The following is a 14,639-nucleotide window of genomic DNA, read 5'->3' on the forward strand; positions in this document are numbered from 1 at the left end:
AAGATTGAACTCTTTGGCCTGAATGCCAAGCATCACTTCTGGAGGAAACCTGGCACTTTCCCTACGGTGAAGCATGGTGGTGGCAGAATCATGTTGTGGGGATGTTTTTCAGCAGCAGGGACTGGGAGACTAGTCACGATCGAGGCAAAGATGAATAGAGCAAGGAACAGGGATCATTGATGAAAACCTGCACCAGGGCTCTCGGGGCCTCACTGGGGCGATGGTTCACCTTCCAACAGGAGAACCACCTTAAGCACACAGTCAAGACCACACAGGATTGGCTTCGGGACATGTCTCTGAATGTCCTTGAGTGGCCCAGCCAGAGCCTGGACTTAAACCTGATCAAACATCTCTTGAGACCTGAAAATAGCTGTGCAGCAACACTCCCCATCCAAGCTGACATAGCTTGAGAGGATCCGCAGAGAAGAAAGGGAGAAACTCCCCAAATACAGGTGTGTCGAGCTTGTAGTGTCATACCCAAGAAGATTCGTGGCTGTAATCGCTGCTTGGGCCATCGGGTTCTTGGTCATGGCCCTGACCAAGGCCCTTCTCCGATTGCTCAGTTTGGCCGGGCGGCCAGCTCTAGGAAGAGACTTGGAGGTTCCAGACTTTGTTGTTACCCTTCCCCAGATCTGTGCCTTCGACACAATCCTGTCTCAGTGCTCTACGGACAATTCCTTTAACATCATGGCATGGTTTTTGCCATGATGTGGGACCTTTAAAATAGAAAGGTGTGTGTGTGTGCCTTTCCAAATCATGTCCAATTAAACTTGTAAAAGGTGGATTCCAAGTTGTAGAAACATCTCAAGGATAATCAATGAAATAGGATGCACCTGAGCTCAATTTTGAGTCTCATAGCAAGGGGCCTGAATACTTATGTAAACAAGGCATTTCTGTTTATTTTTATAAAATGTTTATTTTTGGGGGGAGTGGCTTCAACGATTTAACAGAGGGAAACCGAGTATGACTGAGGAGACTAATATTGGTCAACGATAATACTTCACCTAATCCATTACCAATCTACTGACTGACACTGACAAAACTACTAATATGGTGCACAATAATCCATCCTCCCCCATTTGGAGTTGAGATGCAGCTCAGCTTACCCTTCAGACAGAAATATTGCAGCTGCCACAATGCCTCAAGCACTGACTCACCTGGGGTGTCCTTCCTTTCCTTGTGTGAGAAAAGATGGACACATATGAAATCATCATCTGTCCTTCCTCAGGTGGTTTGGGTCTCCAGCCATGCTCAACCTGAGCCCCTGATCAGTGCAGCAAAAGCCCGCCCGGCTCAACCCTGAGCCAGGATGTCCAGTAGCTCGGGCTACCCCCCTACCCAGGGGAGCTTCAGCAGCGAGCAGAGCCGCTACCCACCACACTCTGTCCAGTACACCTTCAGCACCACACGTCACCAACAGGTAAGAAACCGTGCATGAAGTAACATCATAACTCTCTCGCACTGTATCTTTTGCTATGTTTTTCTTAACACCTACTACCAGCAAGAATTACTTTCTCTCTCTTCATGCAAATTATTAACTATTACAAGGTTCCCCAACTGGCGACCCGTGGGCTGAATTTGACACGCGGGCAATTTTTATTTTATATATATATTTCTTGGGGTGTCTGGTGTGAATTGCTCTCTTGAGGTCATGCCACAGCATCTCAATCGGGTTGAGGTCAGGACTCGGACTGGGCCATTCCAGAAGGTGTATTTTCTTGTGTTGAAGCCATTTGTTGATTTACTTTTGTGTTTTGGGTCGTTGTCCTATTGCATCACCCAACTTCAGTTGAGCTTCAATTGGCGGACATATAGCCTAACATTCTCCTGCAAAATGTCTTGATAAATTTGGGAATTCATTTTTCCGTCGACAATTGCAAGCTGTCCAGGCCCTGAGGCAGCAAAGCAGCCCCAAACCATGATGCTCCCTCCACTATACTTTACAGTTGGGATGAGGTTTTGATGTTGGTGTGCTGTGCCCTTTTTTCCTCCACACATAGTGTTGTGTGTTCCTTCCAAACGACTCAACTGTAGTTTCATCTGTCCACAGGATATTTTGCCAGTAGTGCTGTGGAAAATCCAGGTGCAATGTTGTTGTTTTTTGGACAGCAGTGGCTTCTTCCGTGGTGTCCTCCCATGAACACCATTCTTGTTTACATTTACGTCATTTAGCAGACGCTCTTATCCAGAGCGACTTACGAATTGGTGCATTCACCTTATGATATCCAGTGGGACAACCACTTTACAATAGTACATCTATATCTTATTTGGGGGGAGGGTGGGGGGGGGTTAGAACGATTACTTAATCCTATCCCAGGTATTCCTTAAAGAGGTGGGGTTTCAGGTGTCTCCGGAAGGTGGTGATTGACTCCGCTGTCCTGGCGTCGTGAGGGAGCTTGTTCCACCATTGGGGTGCCAGAGCAGCGAACAGTTTTGACTGGGCTGAGCGGGAACTGTGCTTCCGCAGAGGTAGGGAGGCGAGCAGGCCAGAGGTGGATGAACGCAGTGCCCTCCTTTGGGTGTAGGGACTGATCAGAGCCTGAAGGTACGGAGGTGCCGTTCCCCTCACAGCTCCGTAGGCAAGCACCATGGTCTTGTAGCAGATGCGAGCTTCAACTGGAAGCCAGTGGAGTGTGCGGAGGAGCGGGGTGACGTGAGAGAACTTGGGAAGGTTGAACACCAGACGGGCTGCGGCGTTCTGGATGAGTTGTAGGGGTTTGATGGTACAGGCAGGGAGCCCCGCCAACAGCGCCGCTTCCTGTGTGAAGCAGGGTCGTACTCTGCGAATGTTGTAGAGCATGAACCTACAGGATCGGGTCACCGCCATGATGTTAGTGGAGAACGACAGGGTGTTGTCCAGGGTCACGCCAAGGCTCTTAGCACTCTGGGAGGAGGACACAATGGAGTTGTCAACCGTGATGGCGAGATCATGGAACGGGCAGTCCTTCGTCGGGAGGAAGAGCAGCTCCGTCTTGCCGAGGTTCAGCTTGAGGTGGTGATCCGTCATCCACACTGATATGTCTGCCAGACATGCAGAGATGCGATTCGCCACCTGGTTATCAGAAGGGGGAAAGGAGAAGATTAATTGTGTGTCGTCTGCGTAGCAATGATAGGAGAGACCATGTGAGGATATGACAGAATCAAGTGACTTGGTGTATTGCGAGAATAGGAGAGGGCCTAGAACTGAGCCCTGGGGGACACCAGTGGTGAGAACACGTGGTGCGGAGACGGATTCTCGCCATGCCACCTGGTAGGAGCGACCTGTCAGGTAGGACGCAATCCAAGAGTGAGCCGCGCCGGAGATGCCCAACTCGGAGGAGGATCTGATGGTTCACAGTATCAAAGGCAGCAGATAGGTCTAGAAGGATGAGAGCAGAGGAGAGAGAGTTAGCTTTAGCAGTGCGGAGAGCCTCCGTGACACAGAGAAGAGCAGTCTCATTTGAATGACCAGTCTTGAAACCTGACTGATTTGGATCAAGAAGGTCATTCTGAGAGAGATAGCAAGAGAGCTGGCCAAGGACGGCACGCTCGAGTTTTGGAGAGGAAAGAAAGAAGGGATACTGGTCTGTAGTTGTTGACATCGGAGGGATCGAGTGTAGGTTTTTTGAGAAGGGGTGCAACTCTCGCTCTCTTGAAGACGGAAGGGACGTAGCCAGCGGTCAAGGATGAGTTGATGAGCGAGGTGAGGTAAGGGAGAAGGTCTCCGGAAATGGTCTGGAGAAGAGAGTAGGGGATATGGTCAAGCGGGCAGGTTGTTGGGCGGCTGGCCGTCACAAGTCGCAAGATTTCATCTGGAGAGAGAGGGGAGAAAGAGGTCAAAGCATAGGCTAGGGCAATGTGAGCAGGACCAGCGGTATCGTTTGACTTAACCTCTATGGGCTAGGTGGGAAAGTTACGAGTCTATATTTTTAGGAAATGAAGGCATAGATATATTTTTTTAGTGATTTTCAATCTTAAGTATGCTTAAAACCTCTCTAGGGTATGTGGGACGAAATCGTCCCACCTACTCAACAGCCAGTGGAATCCTGTGGCGCGTTATTCAAATACCTTAGAAATGCTATTACTTCAATTTTTCAAAAATATAACTATTTTACACCATTTTAAAGACAAGACTCTCGTTAATCTAACCACACTGTCCGATTTCAAAAAGGCTTTACAACGAAAGCAAAACATTAGATTATGTCAGCAGAGTACCCAGCCAGAAATAATCAGACACCCATTTTTCAAGCTAGCATATAATGTCACATAAACCCAAACCACAGCTAAATGTAGCACTAACCTTTGATGATCTTCATCAGATGACAATCCTAGGACATTATGTTATACAATACATGCATGTTTTGTTCAATCAAGTTCATATTTATATCAAAAACCAGCTTTTTACATTAGCATGTGACTAGCATTCCCACCGAACACTGCCGGTGAATTTACTAAATTACTCACGATAAACGTTCACAAAAAGCATAACAATTATTTTAAGAATTATAGATACAGAACTCCTCTATGCACTCGATATGTCCGATTTTAAAATAGCTTTTCGGTGAAAGCACATTTTGCAATATTCTCAGTAGATGGCCCGGCATCACAGGGCTAGCTATTTAGACACCCAGCAAGTTTAGCACTCATCAAAGTCAGATTTACTATAAGAAAAATGTTATTACCTTTGTTGTCTTCGTCAGAATGCACTCCCAGGACTTCTACTTCAATAACAAATGTTGGTTTGGTCCAAAATAATCCATCGTTATATCCAAAAAGCGGCGTTTTGTTTGTGCGTTCAAGACACTATCCTAAAGGGTAAATAAGGGTGGCGAGCATGGCGCAATTCGTGACAAAAAAATTCTAAATATTCCATTACCGTACTTCGAAGCATGTCAACCGCTGTTTAAAATCAATTTTTATGCCATTTTTCTCATAAAAAAAGCGATAATATTCCGACCGGGAATCTGCGTTTAGGTAAACAGACAAAGGCTGTGTCAATACTGCCCCCTAGCCCTAACAGGTTAACAAACGATGATCGGATGTCGTCAACCTTCTTTTCAAAATGGTTGACAAAGTTGTCCGCAGAGAGGGAGAAGGGGGGAGGGGGAGGAGGATTCAGGAGGGAGGGGGAGGAGGATTCAGGAGGGAGGAGAAGGTGGTAAAGAGCTTCCTAGGGTTAGAGGCAGATGCTTGGAATTTACAGTGGTAGAAAGTGGCTTTAGCAGCAGAAACGGTGGAAGAAAATGTGGAGAGGAGGGAGTGAAAAGATGCCAGGTCCGCAGGGAGGCTAGTTTTCCTCCATTTCCGCTCGGCTGCCCGGAGCCCTGTTCTGTGAGCTCGCAATGAGTCGTCAAGCCACGGAGCAGGAGGGGAGGACTGAGCCGGCCGGGAGGATAGGGGACATAGAGAGTCAAAGGATGCAGAAAGGGAGGAGAGGAGGGTTGCAGGAGGCAGAATCAGGAGATTGGTTGGAGAAGGATTGAGCAGAGGGAAGAGATGATAGGATGGAAGAGGAGAGAGTAGCAGGAGAGAGAGAGCGACGGTTGCGACGGCGCAATACCATCTGAGTAGGGGCAGAGTGAGTAGTGTTGGAGGAGAGGGAAAAGGATACAAGGTAGTGGTCGGAGACTTGGAGGGGAGTTGCAGTGAGATTGGTAGAAGAACAGCATCTAGTGAAGATGAGGTCAAGCGTATTGCCTGCTTTGTGAGTAGGGGGGACGGTGAGAGGGTGAGGCCAAAAGAGGAGTGGAAAGAAGGAGGCAGAGAGAAATGAATCAAAGGTAGACGTAGGGAGGTTAAAGTCACCCAGAATTGAGGGGTGAGCCATCCTCAGGAAAGGAACTTATCAAGGCGTCAAGCTCATTGATGAACTCTCCAAGGGAACCTGGAGGGCGATAAATGATAAGGATGTTAAGCTTGAATGGGCTAGTGATTGTGACAGCATGGAATTCAAAGGAGGAGATAGACAGATCGGTCAGGGGAGAAAGAGAGAATGTCCACTTGGGAGAGATGAGGATTCCATTCCCGCCATCCCGCTGACCAGATGCTCTCGGGGTATGCGAGAACATGTGGTCAGACGAGGAGAGAGCAGTAGGAGTAGCAGTGTTTTCTGTGGTAATCCATGTTTCCGTCAGCGCCAAGAAGTCGAGGGACTGGAGGGTAGCATAGGCTGAGATGAACTCTGCCTTGTTGGCCACAGACCGGCAGTTCCAGAGGCTGCCGGAGACCTGGAACTCCACGTGAGTCGTGCGTGCTGGGACCACCAGGTTAGAGTGGCAGCGGTCATGCGGTGTGAAGCGTTTGTGTGGCCTGTGCAGAGAGGAGAGAACAGGGATAGACAGACACATAGTTGACAGGCTACAGGAGAGGCTACGCTAATGCAAAGGAGATTGTAAAGAAAATTAACTAAACAACTGGGGAAGCGAGAGAGCAGGGCCTCCCTCACTAACCATTCACTGAAACACTCAAATATAACTATTCCAACTTCCACTTAGAAATTATAATTGATGTAAACTACAGTGGTTCAATGTTTCCAGGAATAGGCTCAAACTTAGTTTATTCAGCTAGATAACTAGGTACAGTATTCTTCTGTGAAACCCACCCAGTGCACCGTATCCTATGACGCCGTAGCTAACTAGCATTCTAGCATCCATTAACCTGTTTGGGCTAGGGGGCAGTATTGAGAATTTTGGAAAAAATATGTGCCCATTTTTAACTGCCTCCTACACCAACTCAGAAGCTAGAATATGCATATTATTGTTCAGGTTTGGATAGAAAACACCCTAAAGTTTCTAAAACTGTTTGAATGGTGTCTGTGAGTATAACAGAACTCCTATGGCAGGCAGAAACCTGACAAGGTTTCATGCAGGAAGTGGCCTGTCTGACAAGGAGTCGTGCGTCTTGCATCTGTTTATTGAAGAGTAAGGATCTTAGCTGTGACGTGACAATTCCCAGGGCTCCAATAGGCTCTCAGAACCCGGGAAAAACCTGAACGATGACGAGGCAGCCTCTGGCTGAAATAGATTATCGCCTTATCCAAGTGGCCGATCAGAGGACCATTGAATGAGGCGCGTGCACGATTCGCCCCCGTGGAGAAATTTCATTCGGCTGTTTAGCTTATTGCAGATTCCCGGTCGGAATATTATCGCTTTTCTACGAGATAAATGGCATAAAAATTGGTTTTAAACAGCGGTTGACATGCTTCGAAGTACGGTAATGGAATATTTAGACATTTTTTGTCACGCCATGCGTGCGACCGTGCGACCGTTATTTACCATTCGTATAGTGTCTAGAACGCACGAACAAAACAGAGGATATTTGGATATAACGATGGATTATTTGGGACCAAACCTACATTTGTTATTGAAGTAGAAGTCCTGGGAGTGCATTCTGACGAAGAACAGGAAAGGTAAGAACATTTTTCTTATAGGAAATAGGATTTTGGTGAAGACTAATCTTGCCGGGTGTCTAAATAGCTAGCCGTGATGGCTGGGCTATGTACTTAGAATATTGCAAAATGTGTTTCATCCGAAAAGCTATTTTAAAATCGGACATATCGAGTGCATAGAGGAGTAATGTATCTATAATTCTTAAAATAATTGTTATGCTTTTTGTGAACGTTTATCGTGAGTAATTTAGCAAACTGTTAGTAAATTCCCCGGAAGTTTGCGGGGGGTATGCTTTTTCTGAACGTCACATGCTAATGTAAAAAGCTGTTTTTTGATATAAATATGAACTTCATTGAACAGACATGCATGTATTGTATAACATAATGTCCTAGGTGTGTCATCTGATGAAGATCATAAAAGGTTAGTGCTGCATTTAGCTGTGGTTTGGGTTTTTGTGACATTATATGCTAGCTTGAAAAATGGGTGTCTGATTATTTCTGGCTGGGCACTCTCCTGACATAATCTAATGTTTTGCTTTCGTTGTAAAGATTTTTTTAAATCGGACAGTGTGGTTAGATTAAGGAGAGTCTTGTCTTTAAATAGCTGTAAAATAGTCATATGTTTGAGAAATTGAAGTAATAGTATTTCAAACGATTCAAAAATCGCGCCACTGAATTCAGGTGGCTGTTGCCCATAGAGGTTAACACACGCTTAGCACCAATACTTGGTTACAACAAACTACCAATGGATCATTCGTGTCCGTGTCTAGTTCCTTTCATAACGCAGAAGTAATTAAACGTTGGCTAGCTAACACAAAGTCAGTCCTTTTACGTATCGTAGACTCGTCAACAGAGATGTTAGTGTGTTCCAGCGATTTCTGTAAGTCTTTAGCTGACACTATAGGATTCTTCTTAACCTCATTGAGTATTCTGCGCTGTGTTCTTGCAGTCATCTTTGCAGGATGGCCACTTCTAAGGAAAGTAGCAAAAGTACTGAACTTTACAAATTTTATAGACAATTTGTCTTACTGTGGACTGATGAACATCAAGGCTTTTAGAAATCCTTTTGTAACCCTTTCCAGCTTTATGCAATTCAACAATTCTTAATCTTAGGTATTCTGAGTTCTCTTTTGTTCGAGACATGGTTCACATCAGGCAATGCTTCTTGTAAATAGCAAACTCAAATTTTGTGAGTGTTTTTATCAGGCAAGGCAGCTCTAACCAACATCTCCAATCTTGTCTCATCGATTGGACTCTAGGTTAGCAGACTCCTGACTCCAATTAGCTTTTGGAGAAGTCATTAGCCTAGGGGTTCACATACTTTTTCCAACCTACACTGTGAATGTTTAAATGATGTATTCATTATAGACAAGAAAAATACAATCATTTCTATTATTAGTTTAAGCACACTATGTTTGTCTATTGTTGTGACCTAGATGAAGATCAGATCAAATTTGATGACAGCACTTTAGAGCGCTCCTAATACCCGCATGTAAATACTGAAATTCAATGGCATACAGTTTCATATGTCTTAATATGTTGACAGTTTAATATAAAGAATTTACATTTTGAAACATCCCGCTAAAGTGGTGTTATTGGAATGTCGACACATACTAAAAACGTATTCAAGCCTAACACGCAGTATTCAGAAGGCCACATCGACTAGCAAACAAACAGTAAATCCTCCCGAATCCCCCACCAAGACATGGATCAACACGTAAACCCAGAGAAATCGATAAATCTGAAGGATCTATTTGAGCAAATGGGAAAGATGAACATGATTTTGTTGATGTTGCATCCGACGTCTCCATGATAAAAACAACTACCGAGCTCAAGGAAAAAAGTTGATGTGATACAAGAGAGGATGGATTGGGCAGAGGGACGGATTTCGACAGTGGAGGCCATCTCCCATCTGGAGAAGGGTAATGAGAATCACAAGAAAAAGTTGGTCATATTGTGGAATCGTGTCGAAGAACTCATTAACAGTGAGATTGGTTCATTTGAAAGAGGGGCATGAGGCCGGCGGTAGACTAATCTCGTGTGTGCAGAAAATCATTGCAGAAGGATTTGGATTTGTCGACAGGCACAAATTCGAAATTGAACCGAACCCATCGCAGCTTAACCATGCCTGATGAGAATGGGCCCCCAAGAACAGTTTTCATCCGCTTCCTACTATACAGCCCGAGACAAGGTACTTAAAGTGGCGAAAGATAAGGGTGGCGTTCATTGGGAAGGCAGCCGGCATTTGTTTTTTTTCTTCCCGAGCCTGTCCAAGGAACTGGCCATGAAGAGGAAGCAGTTTGCAACTGCGAAGAAACAACTCCTCAAGAAGAACGTCAGGCACACACTGGCATTCCCAGCGACACTGCTGTTTACTTGGAAGGGAATGCAAATAATTTTCAAGGACAACGTGGAGGCAGAGAGATTCTTGCTAGAGCAAGGTGTTTAGCCTAGATAAAGAAGACGAGAAAAGGTCAAATACAAGTTGAATTGTATGCCGTTTACAGTATAAGTGAAGGTAGCTTATGTGTTTGCGGGACTCTGTGGGGTGTTGCTAATTTAGCATTTCAAGCACCTCACGGACGATAAAGAATTTTGAGTTGAGACCGCAAGTTATCTTCTGCAGCATCGAAAACATTTCTTCAATGATTGACTCATTTAGAAGCAACGTTACGTTCCAAGTTGCTTTGTTTTATTTGGGATTGGTTTTCTATGTTTATTTACACTTTTATTGTACCGCTGGAGCATATATTGTGAAATGTTTTATGTAATGATGTTCATTAGAGTTGTCATGGGTGTTATATGGGACACTTCACGCTCACAGGCTGTAACTACTCAGAGCAAATATGGTTATGGAAACATAATCTCTTGGAACAGAAATGTTTGTGGTAACCAAGTGAAGAGAAAAGAGATTTTGATATTTAAAATCAAAACAGGCGGATTTTGTGTTAATACAGGAATTACAGATAGAGGCACTGAAAGAGGAGGCCTGGTTGCAAAAGTTTATCATAGCTCATTTAATTCCAAACAAAATGGGGTGATTTATTCTGATAAGAAAAATACATTTTGTAATGTTGAAGCAACATAAAGTTTGGCAGGTTTATCTGCATTGAGGCTCTTTTATAAATAGGATTATGGTAGTATTATGCAACATATACAGTTGTAGTCGGAAGTTTACATACACCATAGCCAAATACATTTGAACTCAGTTTTTCACAATTGCTGACATTTAATCCTAGTAAAAATTTCTTGTCTTAGGTCAGTTAGGATCACCACTTTATTTTAAGAATGTGAAATGTCAGAATAATAGTAGAGTGTGATTTATTTCAGCTTTTATTTCTTTCATCACATTCCCAGTGGGTCAGAAGTGTACATACACTCAGTTAGTATTTGGTAGCATTGCCTTTAAATTGTTTAACTTGGGTCAAATGTTTTGGGTAGCCTTCCACAAGCTTCCCATAATAAGTTGGGTGAATTTTGGCCCATTCCTCCTGACAGAGCTGGTGTAACTGAGTCAGGTTTGTAGGCCCCCTTGCTCGCACACGGTTTTTCAGTTCTGCCGACAAATTTTCTATGGGATTGAGGTCGGAGCTTTGTGATGGCCACTCCAATACCTTGACTTTGTTGTCCTTAAGCCATTTTGCCACAAGTTTGGAAGTATGCTTGGGGTCATTGTTAATTTGGAAGACCCATTTGCGACCAAGCTTTAACTTCCTGACTGATGTCTTGAGATGTTGCTTCAATATATCCACATCATTTTCCTCCCTCATGATGCCATCTATTTGTAAAGTGCACCAGTCCCTCCTGCAGCAAGCACCCCCACAACATGATGCTGCCACCCCCGTGCTTCATGGTTGGGATGGTGTTCTTCGGCTTGCAAGCCTCCCCCTTTTTCCTCCAAACATAACGATGGTCATTATGGCCAAACAGTTCTATTTTTGTTTCATCAGACCAGAGGACATTTCTCCAAAAAGTATGATCTTTGTCCCCATGTGCAGTTGCAAACCGTTGTCTGGCTTTTTTTATGGCGGTTTTGGAGCAGTGGCTTCTTCCTTGCTGAGTGGCCTTTCAGGTTATGTCGATATAGGACTAACTCTACTGTGGATATAGATACTTTTGTACCTGTATCCTCCAGCATCTTCACAAGGTCCTTTGTTCTGGGAATGATTTGCATTTTTTCGCACCAAAGTACGTTCATCTCTAGGAGACAGAACGCGTCTCCTTCCTGAGCGGTATGATGGGTGCATGGTCCCATGGTGTTCATACTTGCGTACTATTGTTGGTACAGATGAACGTGGTACCTTCAGGCGTTTGGAAATTGCTCCCAAGGCTTGTGGAGGTCTACATTTTTTTTCTGAGGTCTTTGCTGATTAATTTTGATTTATTTCCCATGAAGTCAAGCAAAGAGGCACTGAGTTTGATGGTAGGACTTGAAATGCATCCACAGGTACACCTCCAGTAGGCTAATTGATATCATGAGTCAATCAGAAGCTTCTAAATCCATGACATAATTTTCTGGAGTTTTCCAAGCTGTTTAAAGGCACAGTCAAGTTGGTGTATGTAAACTTCTGACCCACTGGAATTGTGATTAAGTGAAATAATCTGTCTGTAAACAATGCACAAAGTAGATGTCCTAACTGACTTGCCAAAACTATAGTTTGTTAACAAGAAATTTGTGGACTGGTTGAAAAACGAGTTTTAATGACTCAAACTTACGTTGATGTAAACTTCCGACTTCAACTCTCATCTCCCAATAAGGAGGACCCAGATTTGATTTGTATTATTATTTAAAAAATATTAAAAAATTCACGAGGTTAAGGTTATACTGGGAAATATGGAGGGGCAGATCGTCCTTGCTGGAGACTTTTTAACCAAGTGATGGACAATATTATTGATAGAAGTAAATTTACAGGTAACTCCACACCAAAGGATAGACTTCCAATACATATGCTTGCAGAAGATATGGGCCTTACAGACATATGGAGATTAGTCATCCTAATGATAGATAATATACTTTTTTCTCCCACTGTCATAAGACAGACTCCAGAATATATTTATTCTTGATATCTAATTTCAAGATTAATAATGTGATTGATTCCAAGATTGGGCCCATTGCCCTCACAGATCATGCTATAGTAGAGTTTCATGTTTCTATAAACTCTGACAATGTGAAGGGTAGATTTAGACTCCACACCCTGCTATTACAAGATTGGATATTTAGCCAATCACTAGTAGATGATCTTAGATCCTTTTTGTTTTTAGATCAACATAGTCTCAACTGAAAAGATAGAGGTTTCAAAAGCATATATTAGAGGGAAAATAATAGCTACTAACAAGACAACAAAAAAATGCAGAACACATCTTATGTAATTCCAGCAATTAAGAAGGGAATAAGATGGTGTCCTCATCCAAAGAGATAAACAGTGTGTTTTGAATGTTTTTTTTTTTTTTATGACAATTTATATACATCCTCCTGTTCAGCCTAAAGATAGCCAGGTAGAGGAACTGGACTACTATAACAGAAGAGGAGGTTAGAGCTGCCATTTTATCTATGAAAGCAGGGAAATCACCTTGTCTGGATGGCCTTCCTATAGAATATTCTACAACAAGTATATTGACATTACTGTACCTGTATTGACAGTGGTTTACCAGGAGGCATTTAAAAATGCTCTTTTCCGGACACCTTTTTAATGAGACTTTGATATTGCTGATTCCTAAAAAGGATAGAGATACTACAGAACCTGGGGAATTTTAGAGCCATCAGCCTCCTTAATGTGGACTGTAAGATTCTTACTAAGACCCTTGCGATACACTTAGAGAAGGCACTACCTAATATTATACATAGTGACCAAGTTGGATTTATTAAGAACAGGACCTCAACTGATAATATGAGCAGGCTCTTAAATCTCATGAGGAAAAAACGTCAAGGGGGATGAATACTTTTGCAAGGCACTGTAAGTATACTCAGTTTAGATATTAATCCTATGTGCTCACCAAGGGATGTAGGAGGCTTGGCTTTACCAGATGTCAAATTGTACAATTTATCATTTGAAATGGCTAAATTGGCGAAACATTGGGGCAAAGGGGATGCTGGCTTGGATTGGATAACAATAGAACAGGAACTAAATTATCCTTTTACTCCTGTTGATACTCGGTCACATGGTCTGTTAACTTTGAACCCAATTGTTTTACACTCAAAAGAGGTGTGGAGAACAGTACACAAATTGTGTGGAATTTCACATCTGAAACAAGGATACTCATCATTGTGGCAGAATCCAAGGCTATGGATAGGTAAGAAGTCTGTGTACTGGAAACAGTGGCTAATGAAAGGAATTCATACTGTAGGTGATCTGTACAATGATGTTTTAATGTCATACTCAGATTTTGTACAAAAATATGATGTGGGAGACACGGGACATTTCTGGAAATATTTACAATTGAGAGAATGTTAACTAATGTATTCTAGAAGAACCAACATCACTCCCTAAAAACACAACCTTATGGAACAATCCCTGGATAGGTTTTCAGAATTCACATTCAGATTTTTTTTTAAATTTTGAAATTGGTCCACATGGAAAACTAAAGGCATTGAAACCGTAAATTACTTTTTTAACAGGAAATACATTTATTTCCATGACAGAATTAAAAAGTAATTTTGAACTGGCCATTGTAGATAGTTTCAAATACGTGCAACTTAAGTTACATATCACAATTTCATTTTTAAATATTTTGGACATTGAGGGTAACCTTGAGGGAATCTTATTTGAGTCAAATTATTTTCATATGATAGGAAGATATACAAAATGTTGCAGAGAGCATATTCAACTGAACATCTCTTAGAAAAAAAATATAAACTATTGGAACTAAGACTTAAAAAATAACTGATGTTGGCACAAGATGGAGGAAAAGTTGGAGCATAACTAATGAAATTACAGTTAACGAAAGTGCTGTAGAATTTGTGAATTTTGTATAATAAATTCTATACATTAGTTTCTACTGGAATTAGTGTACACAACGGCAGAGTTATGTTTCAAGTGTAAAACTAATGACTCAGCAGTCCATGCTTTCTGGGAATGCTATAAAGTCCAGAAGTTGTGAGTGGAGCTAGAAATATGTCTGTCTACATATTTCAAGACATGGCATATGGGGGTGTACTGACCATACCAAATGGGCTGGATGATTCTCTTTTAGTCATGAAAAAACATATACAAGAAACTTGGAAGTCAATCAATCCGCCATAAATTGACACAATGGGAAAAATCGGTAATGATTT

At 42.7% G+C, this 14,639-nt stretch overlaps 1 protein-coding gene across 7 annotated transcripts in view; it reads left to right on the plus strand.

Moving 5' to 3' along the window:
* The window catches only part of LOC106567980 (nuclear receptor corepressor 1), a 121,857-nt gene that overhangs the window by 13,481 nt on the left and 93,737 nt on the right, over positions 1-14,639 (plus strand). For all 7 annotated transcript variants that reach the window (XM_014137920.2, XM_014137919.2, XM_014137922.2 and 4 more), the window contains exon 2: positions 1,229-1,420. In XM_014137920.2, the coding sequence (XP_013993395.2) occupies positions 1,310-1,420 (111 nt within the window). In that variant the 5' untranslated portion in view covers positions 1,229-1,309. The remainder of the gene's footprint in view (positions 1-1,228; positions 1,421-14,639) is intronic.

This window comes from Salmo salar, chromosome ssa13 (genome assembly GCF_905237065.1).
Source record: "Salmo salar chromosome ssa13, Ssal_v3.1, whole genome shotgun sequence".
NCBI lineage: Eukaryota > Metazoa > Chordata > Actinopteri > Salmoniformes > Salmonidae > Salmo > Salmo salar.